Raw genomic sequence first — 11,927 nt, 5'->3', positions numbered from 1 at the left:
ATTCTGTAACAATAAGTCGTTGAATGTCCATTTCAGGAGGCAGTGAACCTTGCCAGTGGTCCACACCGGGCCCAGAGTGGTAGGTGACTGTGTGGGTTTTGTCAGTTGGAGTGGTGGTGGTGTGTGCGTGTGTGCGTCGGTGCGTGTGGCGGCGGTGACGTCACGGTCGCCACACGCCGCCACCTGCTAGCCCTCACCACCCATGCTCGGCTCGGCAACCCACTTGTCAGTTGACTAGTGGCTGTGGTTGAGTGAGGACACGGCTGGACTAGGCACGCAGGCACGCACACACGACCACTCGCTCTTAACTAGCTGTGTGTTCAAGGCTCTACCTCATCTCACCCTTCGCCTCTCTGCCCTTTTACAGAGCGGCAGTCTGGCCCCGGCTCAGGAGCGACTCCGCCTCAAGATGGAAGGGCTTGTCAACGTCAATATGGACGACCAAAGGTTTGCCGTGTTGAGCTACGATCAAGTGCGACAACTGAACGACGTGTTGCACGAGGTGGTACCTATCCATGGTCGTGGCAACTTCCCCACGCTGGAGATCCGGCTTCGCGACCTGGTGTCCATGGTAAGGAGCAAGCTGGAGGCTGACTCGATGACTGTGCGAGACATACGCATCAATGGGGGCGCCGCCTCGCACATCCTGGCCACAGACAGCGACCAGGCCTACAACGACCTCGACCTCATCTTCGCCGTGGACCTGAGCACGCCCAGGAACTACGACAGGGTGAAGAACGCAGTGCTGGAGGTGCTGCTCGACTTCTTGCCTGAAGGGGTAAGCAAGAAGCGCATGTCTTCGTGTTCCATGAAGGAGGGCTACGTCAACAAGATGGTCAAAGTCAATGACACTGATCGCTGGTCCCTCATATCCCTCTCCAACAACGGTGGTAGGAACGTGGAGTTGAAATTCGTTGACAGCATGAAGCGTCAGTTCGAGTTTTCTGTAGATTCCTTCCAGATAGTTCTCGACTCCCTGCTCCTGTTCTACGAGTGCGCCGAGATGCCCATTAGCGAGAGCTTCTACCCAACGGTAGTTGGCGAGAGCGTCTACGGCGACTTCCTGGAGGCGCTATACCACCTGCAGAAGAAGCTGATAGCAACAAAGAACCCAGAGGAGATCCGTGGCGGCGGCCTCCTGAAGTACTGCAACCTGCTGGTGAAGGACTACGAGCCCGCCCGCCCGGAGGAGATAAAGACCCTGGAGCGGTACATGTGTTCCCGCTTCTTCATAGACTTCCCAGACGTCAGCCAGCAGCAATCGAAGCTGGAGGCGTATTTGTGGAATCACTTCGTGGGTCCCGACGAGGCGCTGCGCTATGAGTACCTGATGGTGCTACACAGGGTAGTTGACGAATCCACAGTCTGTCTAATGGGTCACGAGAGACGCCAGACACTTAATCTCATTGATGAGCTTGCCTGTCAAGTGTTCTATAACGAGCAGCAACGGCTCTACGTTAAGCAACAGCACTGTAGTGGCAGCAGTAGCAGCAGCAGTTCTAGCAGCAGTAGCAGTTTCGATGTTCACATAGCTCCCCCTCCACCCGTCATCTACAGCAATGGTTACTATTACGCCCCTATTGTGCCCGCGCCTGCGCCGCCCCAGTCCTACACATGCACGTGTGGGTGGCTGCAGTGTGCCTAATGCACTCGCGTGCCCGGGCCCGACGGGTGCCAGCCCGACCAGGCCCGTTAGTGCCAAGAGTAAACACTGGTGACGCTGTGGTTGGTGGGGCGAGAGGTCGCTCCACCAGGACACTAGACTGATCCACAGTGCTTATCCTCACCACCTACCAGTGAGATGGGTGCCTGCCAGGCCAGTCACCAGCTGTGGTGGTGGTGGCGGCGGCAGCAGCAGCAGCAGGCACACCACCTGCAGGAGGTCCCTGCCCTGGTGAAGCTGCTGCTGCCGCTCTCGTGGTAACCTCAGCGTCACCGCCCCTATGTGATATGTACATGAATATGTGTGTAGTGCAGTACGAGTCCCCAGGCCATAGCCACACGTGTCCGTTTACGTTAGCCAAAGGAGTATTATTATTTCATTATATTGGTCGATTCTGGACAGACGTGTTACCAGAGGACCCACCACGCCCAAACGCAATTCCTCGCCAGGTGCCCCACACACACGGTGAGCCAACCACAGGTCTGATTGTTAGAGATGAAACACTGGTTATAGACTAAATTGGTAGATTGTTGTTTTTGAGATCTTTCCATGGCAGTACAGTGTTCCTGCCTTTGAACAACCCGAGAACATGGTGGGGGGGAAAAGTGGAGGGACAGGCTGAGCAGTTCGGTCGTGTCTGTAAAGTGGTGATTGTTGTCGGTGCCTCTACTTCCCTCCCCTACACGGGTAGGAGGGTGGGTGGCCCTGGCCCGCCCCTTGAATAAAATCCAAAAAGATGTGAATGGACGATGATTCCCAGTCATGCTTGCTGCTCCTGCCGCCGCCAGCCTTTGTACGAGGCTGTCAGTCCTTAGCTGGGCCAAGAGCTGGTCGGGAGGGCCCCCAGCACCCCAAGAGAGCCTTGAGGTGGTGTCCTGCAGCGTCGTCTTCAGGATCACTAGCAACCTCTTCTGACCTGCGCCCCACCCCCCCGTAGCTTCATCCCTGACGACCCATCCGCTCGCGGCACTCCCTCCTTAACTGGAGGCCATGTGCCATGACGGGGTCAAATGGGGTCACTCTGGGGTCACAGCCAGGAGGACCAACGCAACTCGTCCCACACGGTGAGGTGAGTAGAGTACATATTTGTTTATTTTTCCTCCCAACTGTATTCAGGTCACAACGGTGTTCAGTCTTGTTTACACACTATACAGCGACCACAATGGAGCTGCTCATTGCATGATACATGACCGTAACACAAGCCAATAAGGTCAGCGTACTGCGGCTGGTCTTACCCCCATACAGTGGGTGAGGTGTGAGCAGCAGCAGCCTTGGAGGTGTTAAAGGCGGTATTGTCATGCCAGGCACGTCGTGTGCCCATGGAGGTCCCTGGCTGGAGGGAGGTGGTATCGCAGATATCAAGGTGGTATCGCTGGTGTCGGTATCGACCGCTGTGCTTGCTGGCTACGGGCGGTGATGGGAGACGTGACAGTTGCGTTGGGACTGCTTGCTGTTGCTTGTTGCGTTTATTGCTTGTTGATTGTCATTTACTTGTTTTACTTGTTCGTCTGCTCTTATTCTTCGTGTTCTGTCGCCTGCCTTGTTACCCTTACAGTCTACTCTCCATCTTACTCACCCCCTCCCCTCCCCCTTTTCCTATTCGCTTAAAACAGTCCTCCCTTCTCCCCCTCCCTCGCCCTCCCTCCCCTCCCTACTCTCCACCCTCCCTCTCCTCTTACTTCCCCCACCCGACACCCTTCTCCCCGCCCTCCCTCCCTCCCCTCTCTACTCTCCCTCCCTACACTCCTCCCCATCCCTCCCTCCCTCCCCATCCCTCTCTCCCCATCCCTCTCTCCCGTCCTCCGCGTTCTATCGTTTCCCTCGACATTCGGCCATTCGACCCCCCCCCCCCCCTCCCCCATCATCTTACGCTCTGTACAGTTCACCGACATCCTCGACACCCTTTAATTCTTTACAGGTGTTGTAGGCGTACCCCTTCATGTACCCCTTTCCCTTTGCCATTTTCTGCGGACATGTTGTTGCTGTACCATATGCTGATAGTGAAGGTGTCCGTGCACGTGGGTCCTCCGTGTATACACACTAATACGCCGTTTACACAGCGATGGTTCCAGGGTAACACACAGCAATGGACGACGTTATACGGGAAGTTGTGAGATGGGCGAATTTTGAATTTAAGGGAAGAGGTGTGTGTGTGTGTGTGCTCACCTATTTGTACTCGGCTATTTGTGCTTGACGGGGTTGAGCTCTGGCTCTTTGGTCCCGCCTCAACCGTCAATCAACTGGAGTACAGGTTCCTGAGCCTACTGGGCTCTATCATATCTACACTTGAAACTGTGTATGGAGTCAGCCTCCACCACATCACTTCCTAATGCATTCCATTTGTCAACCAATTCTGACACTAAAAAAGTTTTTTCTTGTATCTCTGGCTCATTTGGGTACTCGGTTTCCACCTGTGTCCCCTTGTGCGTGTGCCCCTTGTGTTAATTAGCCTGTCTTTATCTACACTGAGAATCTTGTACGTGGTGATCATGTCCCCCCCTCCTAACTTCTGTCTTCCAGCGACGTAAGGTTTAATTCCCATAGTGTCTCCTCGTAGCTCATACCCGTCAGCCCGGGTACTAGTCTGGTGGCAAACCTTTGAACCTTTTCCAGTTTAGTCTTGTGCTTGACTAGATATGGACTCCATGCTGGGGCTGCATACTCCAGGATTGGTCTGACATATGTGGTATACAAAGTTCTGAATGACTCGTTACACAAGTTTCTAAATGCCGTTAAGTATTTCATCTCCAAAATGATACCTTGTATCTGACTTCCTGCTCCTTACGCCTAACGTAATTACATTACATTTGCTTGGGTTAAACTCTAACTACCATTTGTTCGACCATTCCTGCAGCTTGTCCAGGTCTTCTTGAAGCCTCGGGCAGGTGGTCCTCTGTCTTAGTCCTTCTCACAATTTTGGCGTCTGCATGAGAGGAATGAGTCTATACCCTCCGGGAGATCATTTACGTATATCAGAAACAGGATAGGTCCGAGTACAGAGCCCTGTGGGACTTCACTGGTGACTTCACGCCAGTCTGAGGTCTCACCCTTCATGGTAACTCTGCTTCCTATTGCTTAGGTATTCCCTTATCCACTGGAGCATCTTACCAGTTACTCTTGCCTGTCTCTCCAGCTTATGTACCAGTCTCTTATGGAGTACCGTGTCAAAGGCTTTCAGACAGTCCAAAAAAAATGCAGTCCGCCCAGGCTTCTTTTCCTTGCTTAATCTTTGTCACCTGGTCGTAGAATTCTATTAAGCCTGTAAGGCAAGATTTACCCTCCCTGAAGCCACGTTGGCGATTTGACACGAAGTCCCTTCTCTCCAGATGTGTTACTAGATTTTTTCTCGCGATCTTCTCCATCACCTTGCATGGTATACAAGTTAAGGACATTGGCCTGTAGTTCAGTGCCTCTTGTCTGTCACCCTTTTTGTATATTGGGACCACGTACGTACGTACATACGTACGTACGTACGTGTGTGTGTGTGTACACGTACGGGAAGTGATAGTGGGAGCCCACTGCTGTCATTCTGTTGCTGATAGACGGTTCTCGGGACAATGAATGCTCTGTACTAAGGGGCTGCATCATCTCCCCCCCCCCCCCCGTTGTACCAAGTGTTTTGACTTAGCTGCATCACAAACACTCCCGCTTATACTGATTGGCGGTTTGGGGCTGTTACTGCTCTTCATAGGTATATAATGTTTACGAATTTATTATCAATTTAACATAAGGATTAACTCTTATGATGGGGGGAGGTTACTTACCCGAAGCGTGCTGCTGTCTAGGATATAAGTTTATTTCTCGTGGTTCCAGAAACCAGTGGCCCTCTTCATTCTGCCTTCCATTATCTCGCACACTATCAACTTTGTATTTTTCGGTATCTTGCACGTTGTGATCATAACACCTAGTTCTTTGTTCTAGTGTGGTTAAGTAGAGTGCTGTCCTTGTAACGCCCAACTCAAAATCGTTTCTAATACTAATCTCGTATCGTATCTATTTTCTTGAGCATCACACGTCTAGAATGCCATGCTGGTGCTGCACATTCAAGGACTGGTCTGACATGGGTTGTGTAATGTCTGACATGTTTCCTTCAATTTATAAATGTCTTACGTAATACACCTTGAGGATTAATGTTTGCCTTGTCTTCTCATACATGTCCTTCTCTTTTTCTGATGTAAAATGGCCTTCCTCTGTGATCTACCGTACTGGCCTGTCCCCTCCTCTGTTAACTTCCAGTACTTTACACATGATGGAACTGAACACCAGTAACCATTTCTTTGAGGAAGGTGATAGCAAGAGTTGGGCCTCGGTGATGTTATCATCACTCGTTAGTTTGCTCTTCTATTGTTTTGCGTCGTATGCAAGTATTAACGTGTGAAATGTGCCTCTTTAGGAAGATTCATGTAGGCCTATGTACGAACTGGAGGGAGAAGGAAAGGGGGGGGGATGCATTTCTTAAGTGCAACTCATTTAAAGTACACTTTGACCATTCGAATTGAGGGATGCTGTTTTCACAGTTTTGTCATCAGCCGGGAGCCATATGGAGTTAGTATCTACTGCATGTAATAGATTTGGGCCTTTTGTTTTGAAGACTGATTGCATACAGAACAGCAACCAGCCACTGAAAACATACGGAACCACTGCCAAACCCTTTATTTAACTAGTTGGTAATAGTCACCTTCTACTCGCATGGAGGCTTGGCTCGGCTCTAGACGAGAGCTCAGTCTCGGGTACTCGGGGGCGGTACTGGGGGAAGGGCAAACGGGGAAGGGGGGGCGTTCTGGTGGAAAAGGGGGGGCGGGTGCTGGAGAACGGGGGTAGGGTAGACCGGTGTTGGGTTATACTCTGGGTTCTTCAGTTCTTTAGTTCTGGTTTCTTTGATGCTTCGACCCTTCCCTTCCCTCCTGTGTTAGACCAGTGGAGGGGAGCCGGGCGGGAAGGGTTTTAACTGGTTAAGCTTCATTCTTTAATGTCACTTTTAAGGTTGTAGTTGTTGTGGGTCTGAATTAGGCTTTGGCCAGAATGACGGGGTATTGATTTTTCTATTTTGTCCATGAATCTTATTTTAATTTTTCAAGTTTTCTGCAACATTAAACTTACACGTAGGCGGTCAATTTTCATGAAGGTCGGTGGGCTGTCAAGCGAGACGCAAGACTTGTGCGTAAGAGGTAGTGAGGTAAAGCCAGTCAAGTCCATAATTTATCCTTGTTTTCTGGGTAACAAATCAACCTATGGTAAAGTGTGTTGACCTGGGACGAGGTAGTCTATTGAAGTCTGAGATCCCTAGCACTTGGACCATTGCCAGTATTTCAACACTGCTGAGTTTGGACTTTTTCCAGTGCCTTGTACCACAGGGTGTTGGGTCTGCAACAAGAGAATGGCAGAACCACCTATCCTGAACTATTTGACTACCATACAGTATGTTGACCAGACCACACTAGAAATTGAAGGGACGACGACGTTTCGGTCCGTCCTGAACCATTCTCAAGTCGATTGTGACTTGAGAATGATCCAGGACGGACCGAAACGTCGTCGTCCCTTCAATTTCTAGTGTGTGGTCTGGTCAACATACTTCAGCCACGTTATTGTGACTCATCGCCTACCATGCAGTATGTTGTTTTTTTCCTTTGGTCAGCGGCAGCTGTTTACCACGCAGGCCTATCAAACCCAATCGCTTCTCTTACACGCAGTAATTTATGGTGCTTATGGACTTTATTATGCTCCACAGTTCATTATGTTCTAAATATCCATCGCTAATAACTTAACAGTATTCAATGAATGCTTTGGAGAAAATTGCTCTGGATAAGATACTTGATTTATTTAACAAACCACTTCCTAAGTCCGGTCGGATGTTGTCCTCGGTGAACATCCGTCACTTCTTAGTTTCATTTTGCGAGCCCACTGTTGTATTTCTTTAATTCGCTACAGACCTGGGTGACGGTTCCAGTTCTCCGTGCCTTCTGTGTGGCCTCAGGTGTCACTGGCATGTAATCAAGCCAAGGCTTGGCAGATGGCTGGTACCTAGCCCACTGTTGGTGAGGAATGTGCGGGTTAGAAATACAGGGAGAGATTGGCGATGTCAGTTGGCCAGGATGCTGGTTACACTGGAGCAAGGCCAGTCCATTCAGTTAAATCTGTGAGCTCGCTGATGAACTTGTTCTGTTTCTTTCCTCATCTTCATCTCAATCATGACATCTCAAGATAATCATCTCAAGATGATTATCATGAAGGGGCGGGAAACCTCAAGATAGATCTTCCCTTCCCACTTGTTTCTCCTGTTCCTAATCCTACATTTACGTATTTCTTGCTAAAGTCCACCTTTAGGCTGTGGCTCGGATATCAGCATGAAGCCTATGTGATGCTGGTAAGAAGTGAAGGCTGCTGGCAAAGTTCATTAATTTTTGTCAGCAGTATTCTGTGATAAATACGGGTTAAACAAATAAAGATCAATAACGAACTTGCATTAGTCTAACAATTAAAATAGGCTTTGACCTGTTACGTGGTAAGGAACGAAGACGTGGGAATTGCTGGGCTTAAGGGCAGAGAGCTGGCAAGGCAGGCTTCCTAGGACCATTCAGTACTATCTTGAGATTATCTTGAGATGATTTCGGGGCTTTAGTGTCCCCGCGGCCCGGTCCTCGACCAGGCCTCCACCCCCAGGAGTCAGCCCGTGACAGCTGACTAACACCCAGGGCTAGGTAACAGGGGCATAGGGTGAAAGAAACTCTGCCCATTGTTTCTCGCCGGCGCCCGGAATCGAACCCGGGACCACAGGATCACAGGATCACAAGTCCAGCGTGCTGCCTGCTCGGCCGACCAGCTCTAGGTCTACTAGGTCAATCGGCTGAATAATTTAGTGCCCAGGTAATTATTATATTAAAGTTTTAGGCCATCTTGGAAGTCATGGATGCAGGTGGAGTGAGGACTGGCCGGATGTGGGGTGATAAGAAATGTCGTTGGGAACAATACAGGCGCCGTGGGTTGGTGGTGCAGGCTCTCCCGTGGGTTGGTGGTGCAGGCGCCCCCGTGGGTTGGTGGTGCAGGCGCCCCCGTGGGTTGGTGGTGCAGGCGCCCCCGTGGGTTGGTGGTGCAGGCGCCCCCGTGGGTTGGTGGTGCAGGCGCCCCCGTGGGTTGGTGGTGCAGGCGCCCCCGTGGGTTGGTGGTGCAGGCGCCCCCGTGGGTTGGTGGTGCAGGCGCCCCCGTGGGTTGGTGGTGCAGGCGCCCCCGTGGGTTGGTGGTGCAGGCGCCCCCGTGGGTTGGTGGTGCAGGCGCCCCCGTGGGTTGGTGGTGCAGGCGCCCCCGTGGGTTGGTGGTGCAGGCGCCCCCGTGGGTTGGTAGCAGGGGTTGGTCTCTCTAAGACTGGCGCACTTCCTGTAGTTGTTTCAGATTCAGCTTCTCGGAACATAAGTTAGAAGTAACACAGCTATGGTGAGCCCATAGCATGGACTTACGTCGTGGACTTACCTGGCACAGGAGCAGGGATGTAACTTGGTCCCGTCTTCTGTTTTTAGATTTAGCTACTCAACGAAATGTCCATGTAGCACGGGCTACAGTGAGCCCGTAATATCCCGTCCCCGAAAGCGGGTTTTATTATACCTGGTGGGGTGGGGAGGGGTGGGGTGGGGAGGGGTGGGGAGGACGGGGGAAATATCGGCCATCATTCTCCTGCTCTTGCCCTCCAATACCGGTCGCCGTCACCTTGCACTCGGCAACCAGCCTCCGGTTTAATTAAACACACAGCAGTCATTTGCAGTGACGCTGCCCACCTATCCCCTCCCCCTCGGCCCTCTTGACACTTGAACTGATGCCAGCACGGCTGTGTGTGCCGCGTGGGTCCGAGCCGGTGACACCCCAGTGCCAACTGCACCTGGCCTAGCATAGGGGAGGTTAGCCCACGTGGCTTGGTTGCTGGGGGAGGGAGGGAGGGAGTTAAGGAGGAAGGTTTAGCCCACGTGGCTTGGTTGCTGGGGGAGGGAGGGAGTGAGTTAAGGAGGAAGGTTTAGCCCACGTGGCTTGGTAGGGGTGGGGGGGGGGGGGGGAATAGGTTGTAACCCACGTGGTTTGTAGGTGGTGGGGGTGGGGGGGAGAGGCTACCCCCACGAGTCCCCAAATACGATCAGAAGGTCAGGAGACCCGGTCCTAGACCTACTGCTACAGAATGATGAGGCGCCTCTCTTCCATAGATGAAGTGTAACCCCCCCCCCCCCCCCCCACCCCACCCCACAAAAAAGTGTGGGAAGGTCGGCCCACATGGTTTGGCGCTCGTGAGGGGGAGAGGTTAGTCCACAGCTGAAACAGCAGGCAGGCAAATTAATAATAAAATTATGACCTTGCCAATTAGCCAAGACAGTAAATTTTAGAGGGTTGGGGGAAAGGGGGGGGTATATATTATAGTATTTGCTGCAGGGGTAAAGTTAAAGCATTAGGTTTTCAGTTATAATGTCCCCAGACAGTAGTGTACCGGTTAATTATTTTTGTTAGGCTTTAATATATATAAATTTGTTAGCCGTTAAGATTGGCTAATATATTGTGTGTAATATAAGAAGGTAATATATTGTCCGTAATATAAACTAATAAATAAAGTTTAATTTGGACTTTAGTTCCTCCAACAGTTAATTAGTTCCCGAGTGATAAGAGATTCAAATATTTAAGTGGACGTCTCGCTCAAGGACGAACAAGAAGTTGTACGAACAATCTATTTTCGTGGCTCGTCGTGTTCGGTGAGCCGGGGCTCGTCGTCCCCGTGATGCCCAATGGTTGGCCAGCATAGTGACTACCAACACCACCTCTTGTTAGCCCTGGACGCCTGCTTTGTAGGCAAGGTGTGCAAGTGCGGTTTGAACACTTGATGCAAAAATTGCTGTATTCTTGTATACCAAGTGTCTTGGTTTTAACGAAACGTTAGTTCCACCCCCCACCCCCTCCTCATCCCCTCTTTCCTGTAGGAGACGCCGGGTAGTGTTCATTAGTTGAACGCGTAGTGAACAACTGAAACTGAACATAGTAACGGTTCAGCAAAGATCTCTTCATAAGTGTCCTTGAAGCGGGTTTTATCCTCTTGCGTTGATGAGATGATGGCTCGTAAATATTTGACTTGCTTACGTACTGTGTGTGTGTGTGTGTGTGTGTGTGTGTGTGTGTGTGTGTGTGTGTGTGTGTGTGTGTGTGTGTGTGTGTGTGTGTGTGTGTGTGTGTGTGTGTGTGTGTCGCGCGCACACACGAGTGTTGAGGGCATTTTGCGCGCGCTGCTGGTTTTTTTTTTCCTTTGCCCGTTCACTCGATTTCCCACGCCGTTATAAATGCAACCGTTTTACCTAACCAGGGTTTGAGGTCTGCTTCAGATACCACCCCCCCCCCCTCCCAACTCTTGGAGGTTGCAGTGCTGGTGGTAGACCCTAAAAATACAGAGCAGTCACTAAGTAGGAGCAAGCTTTGCTTAACCTATTAGAACACTTGATGCTCCTATTCCAACTTAATTAGGCATTTATACAAATTGCCTTAACGCTTTCCTTAACCACCTCCCTTCAATTAACCCTTGTTGATCCCCCCCCCCCTTCTTCCTTTCGTAAATCCGTCACGAGAGTAGTGTAAAGGCGCTAAGAGGCGCTTGCTAATATTACCAACCAGCTAATTGTTGCAACTTTCCTGTTTCCTGCACTGTTACCATCACCAAGGCTACATTTATCTTTTGTTGGAATAAACTAGGCTAACCACCCCCCCCCCCCCCCCCACCCTCTCTTCCCAGCCTCTGTTGGCTGGGCTGCTCACCCCCGTCCCTGCCGGCCTCTGTTGGCTGGGCTGCTCACCCCCGTCCCTGCCGGCCTCTATTGGCTGGGCTGCTCACCCCCGTCCCTGCCGGCCTCTGTTGGCTGGGCTGCTCACCCCCGTCCCTGCCGGCCTCTGTTGGCTGGGCTGCTCACCCCCGTCCCTGCCGGCCTCTGTTGGCTGGGCTGTGTTGAAACCAGCCCTAATACTGTCCGCCCTTAACCATTGCTAGTGGCAGCATAAGCTGGTGTTGCAGTGCTGCCACCTTCCACCGTCTCTATTGTTACATCTAGGCTGGCGCCCGGTGCTATCGCGAACGATGCCCTCCACCTTCCGTCCTGTGATTGTGTGGCACATGTCGACTGTGCCACCCCCGGCTCCCTTAACCTCATAAGAGCATCAGCTTGCGCTGGCAACGTCTGTAACGGACAGTTTGGTAGAGTTGCCATGTTAAGTAGTACTCTTGTATACATTGGCCTCGTGAAGGTGATGTAGCTTG

General features: G+C 51.4%; 1 protein-coding gene across 1 annotated transcript in view; it reads left to right on the top strand.

Annotated features, from left to right (window-relative positions):
• The first annotated feature begins 228 nt into the window (after nt 1-228).
• LOC123747170 (terminal nucleotidyltransferase 5C) overlaps nt 229-11,927 on the top strand; it is a 77,015-nt gene continuing 65,316 nt past the window's right edge. The window contains exon 1 of the mRNA XM_045729207.2: nt 229-2,732. Coding sequence (XP_045585163.2) covers nt 410-1,645 — 1,236 coding nt within the window. The 5' untranslated portion in view covers nt 229-409 and the 3' untranslated portion in view covers nt 1,646-2,732. The remainder of the gene's footprint in view (nt 2,733-11,927) is intronic.

This window comes from Procambarus clarkii, chromosome 10 (genome assembly GCF_040958095.1).
Source record: "Procambarus clarkii isolate CNS0578487 chromosome 10, FALCON_Pclarkii_2.0, whole genome shotgun sequence".
NCBI classification, from domain to species: domain Eukaryota; kingdom Metazoa; phylum Arthropoda; class Malacostraca; order Decapoda; family Cambaridae; genus Procambarus; species Procambarus clarkii.
Note: the sequence above shows the minus strand (reverse complement) of the source record. Positions and strands in the feature narration are given on the sequence as shown.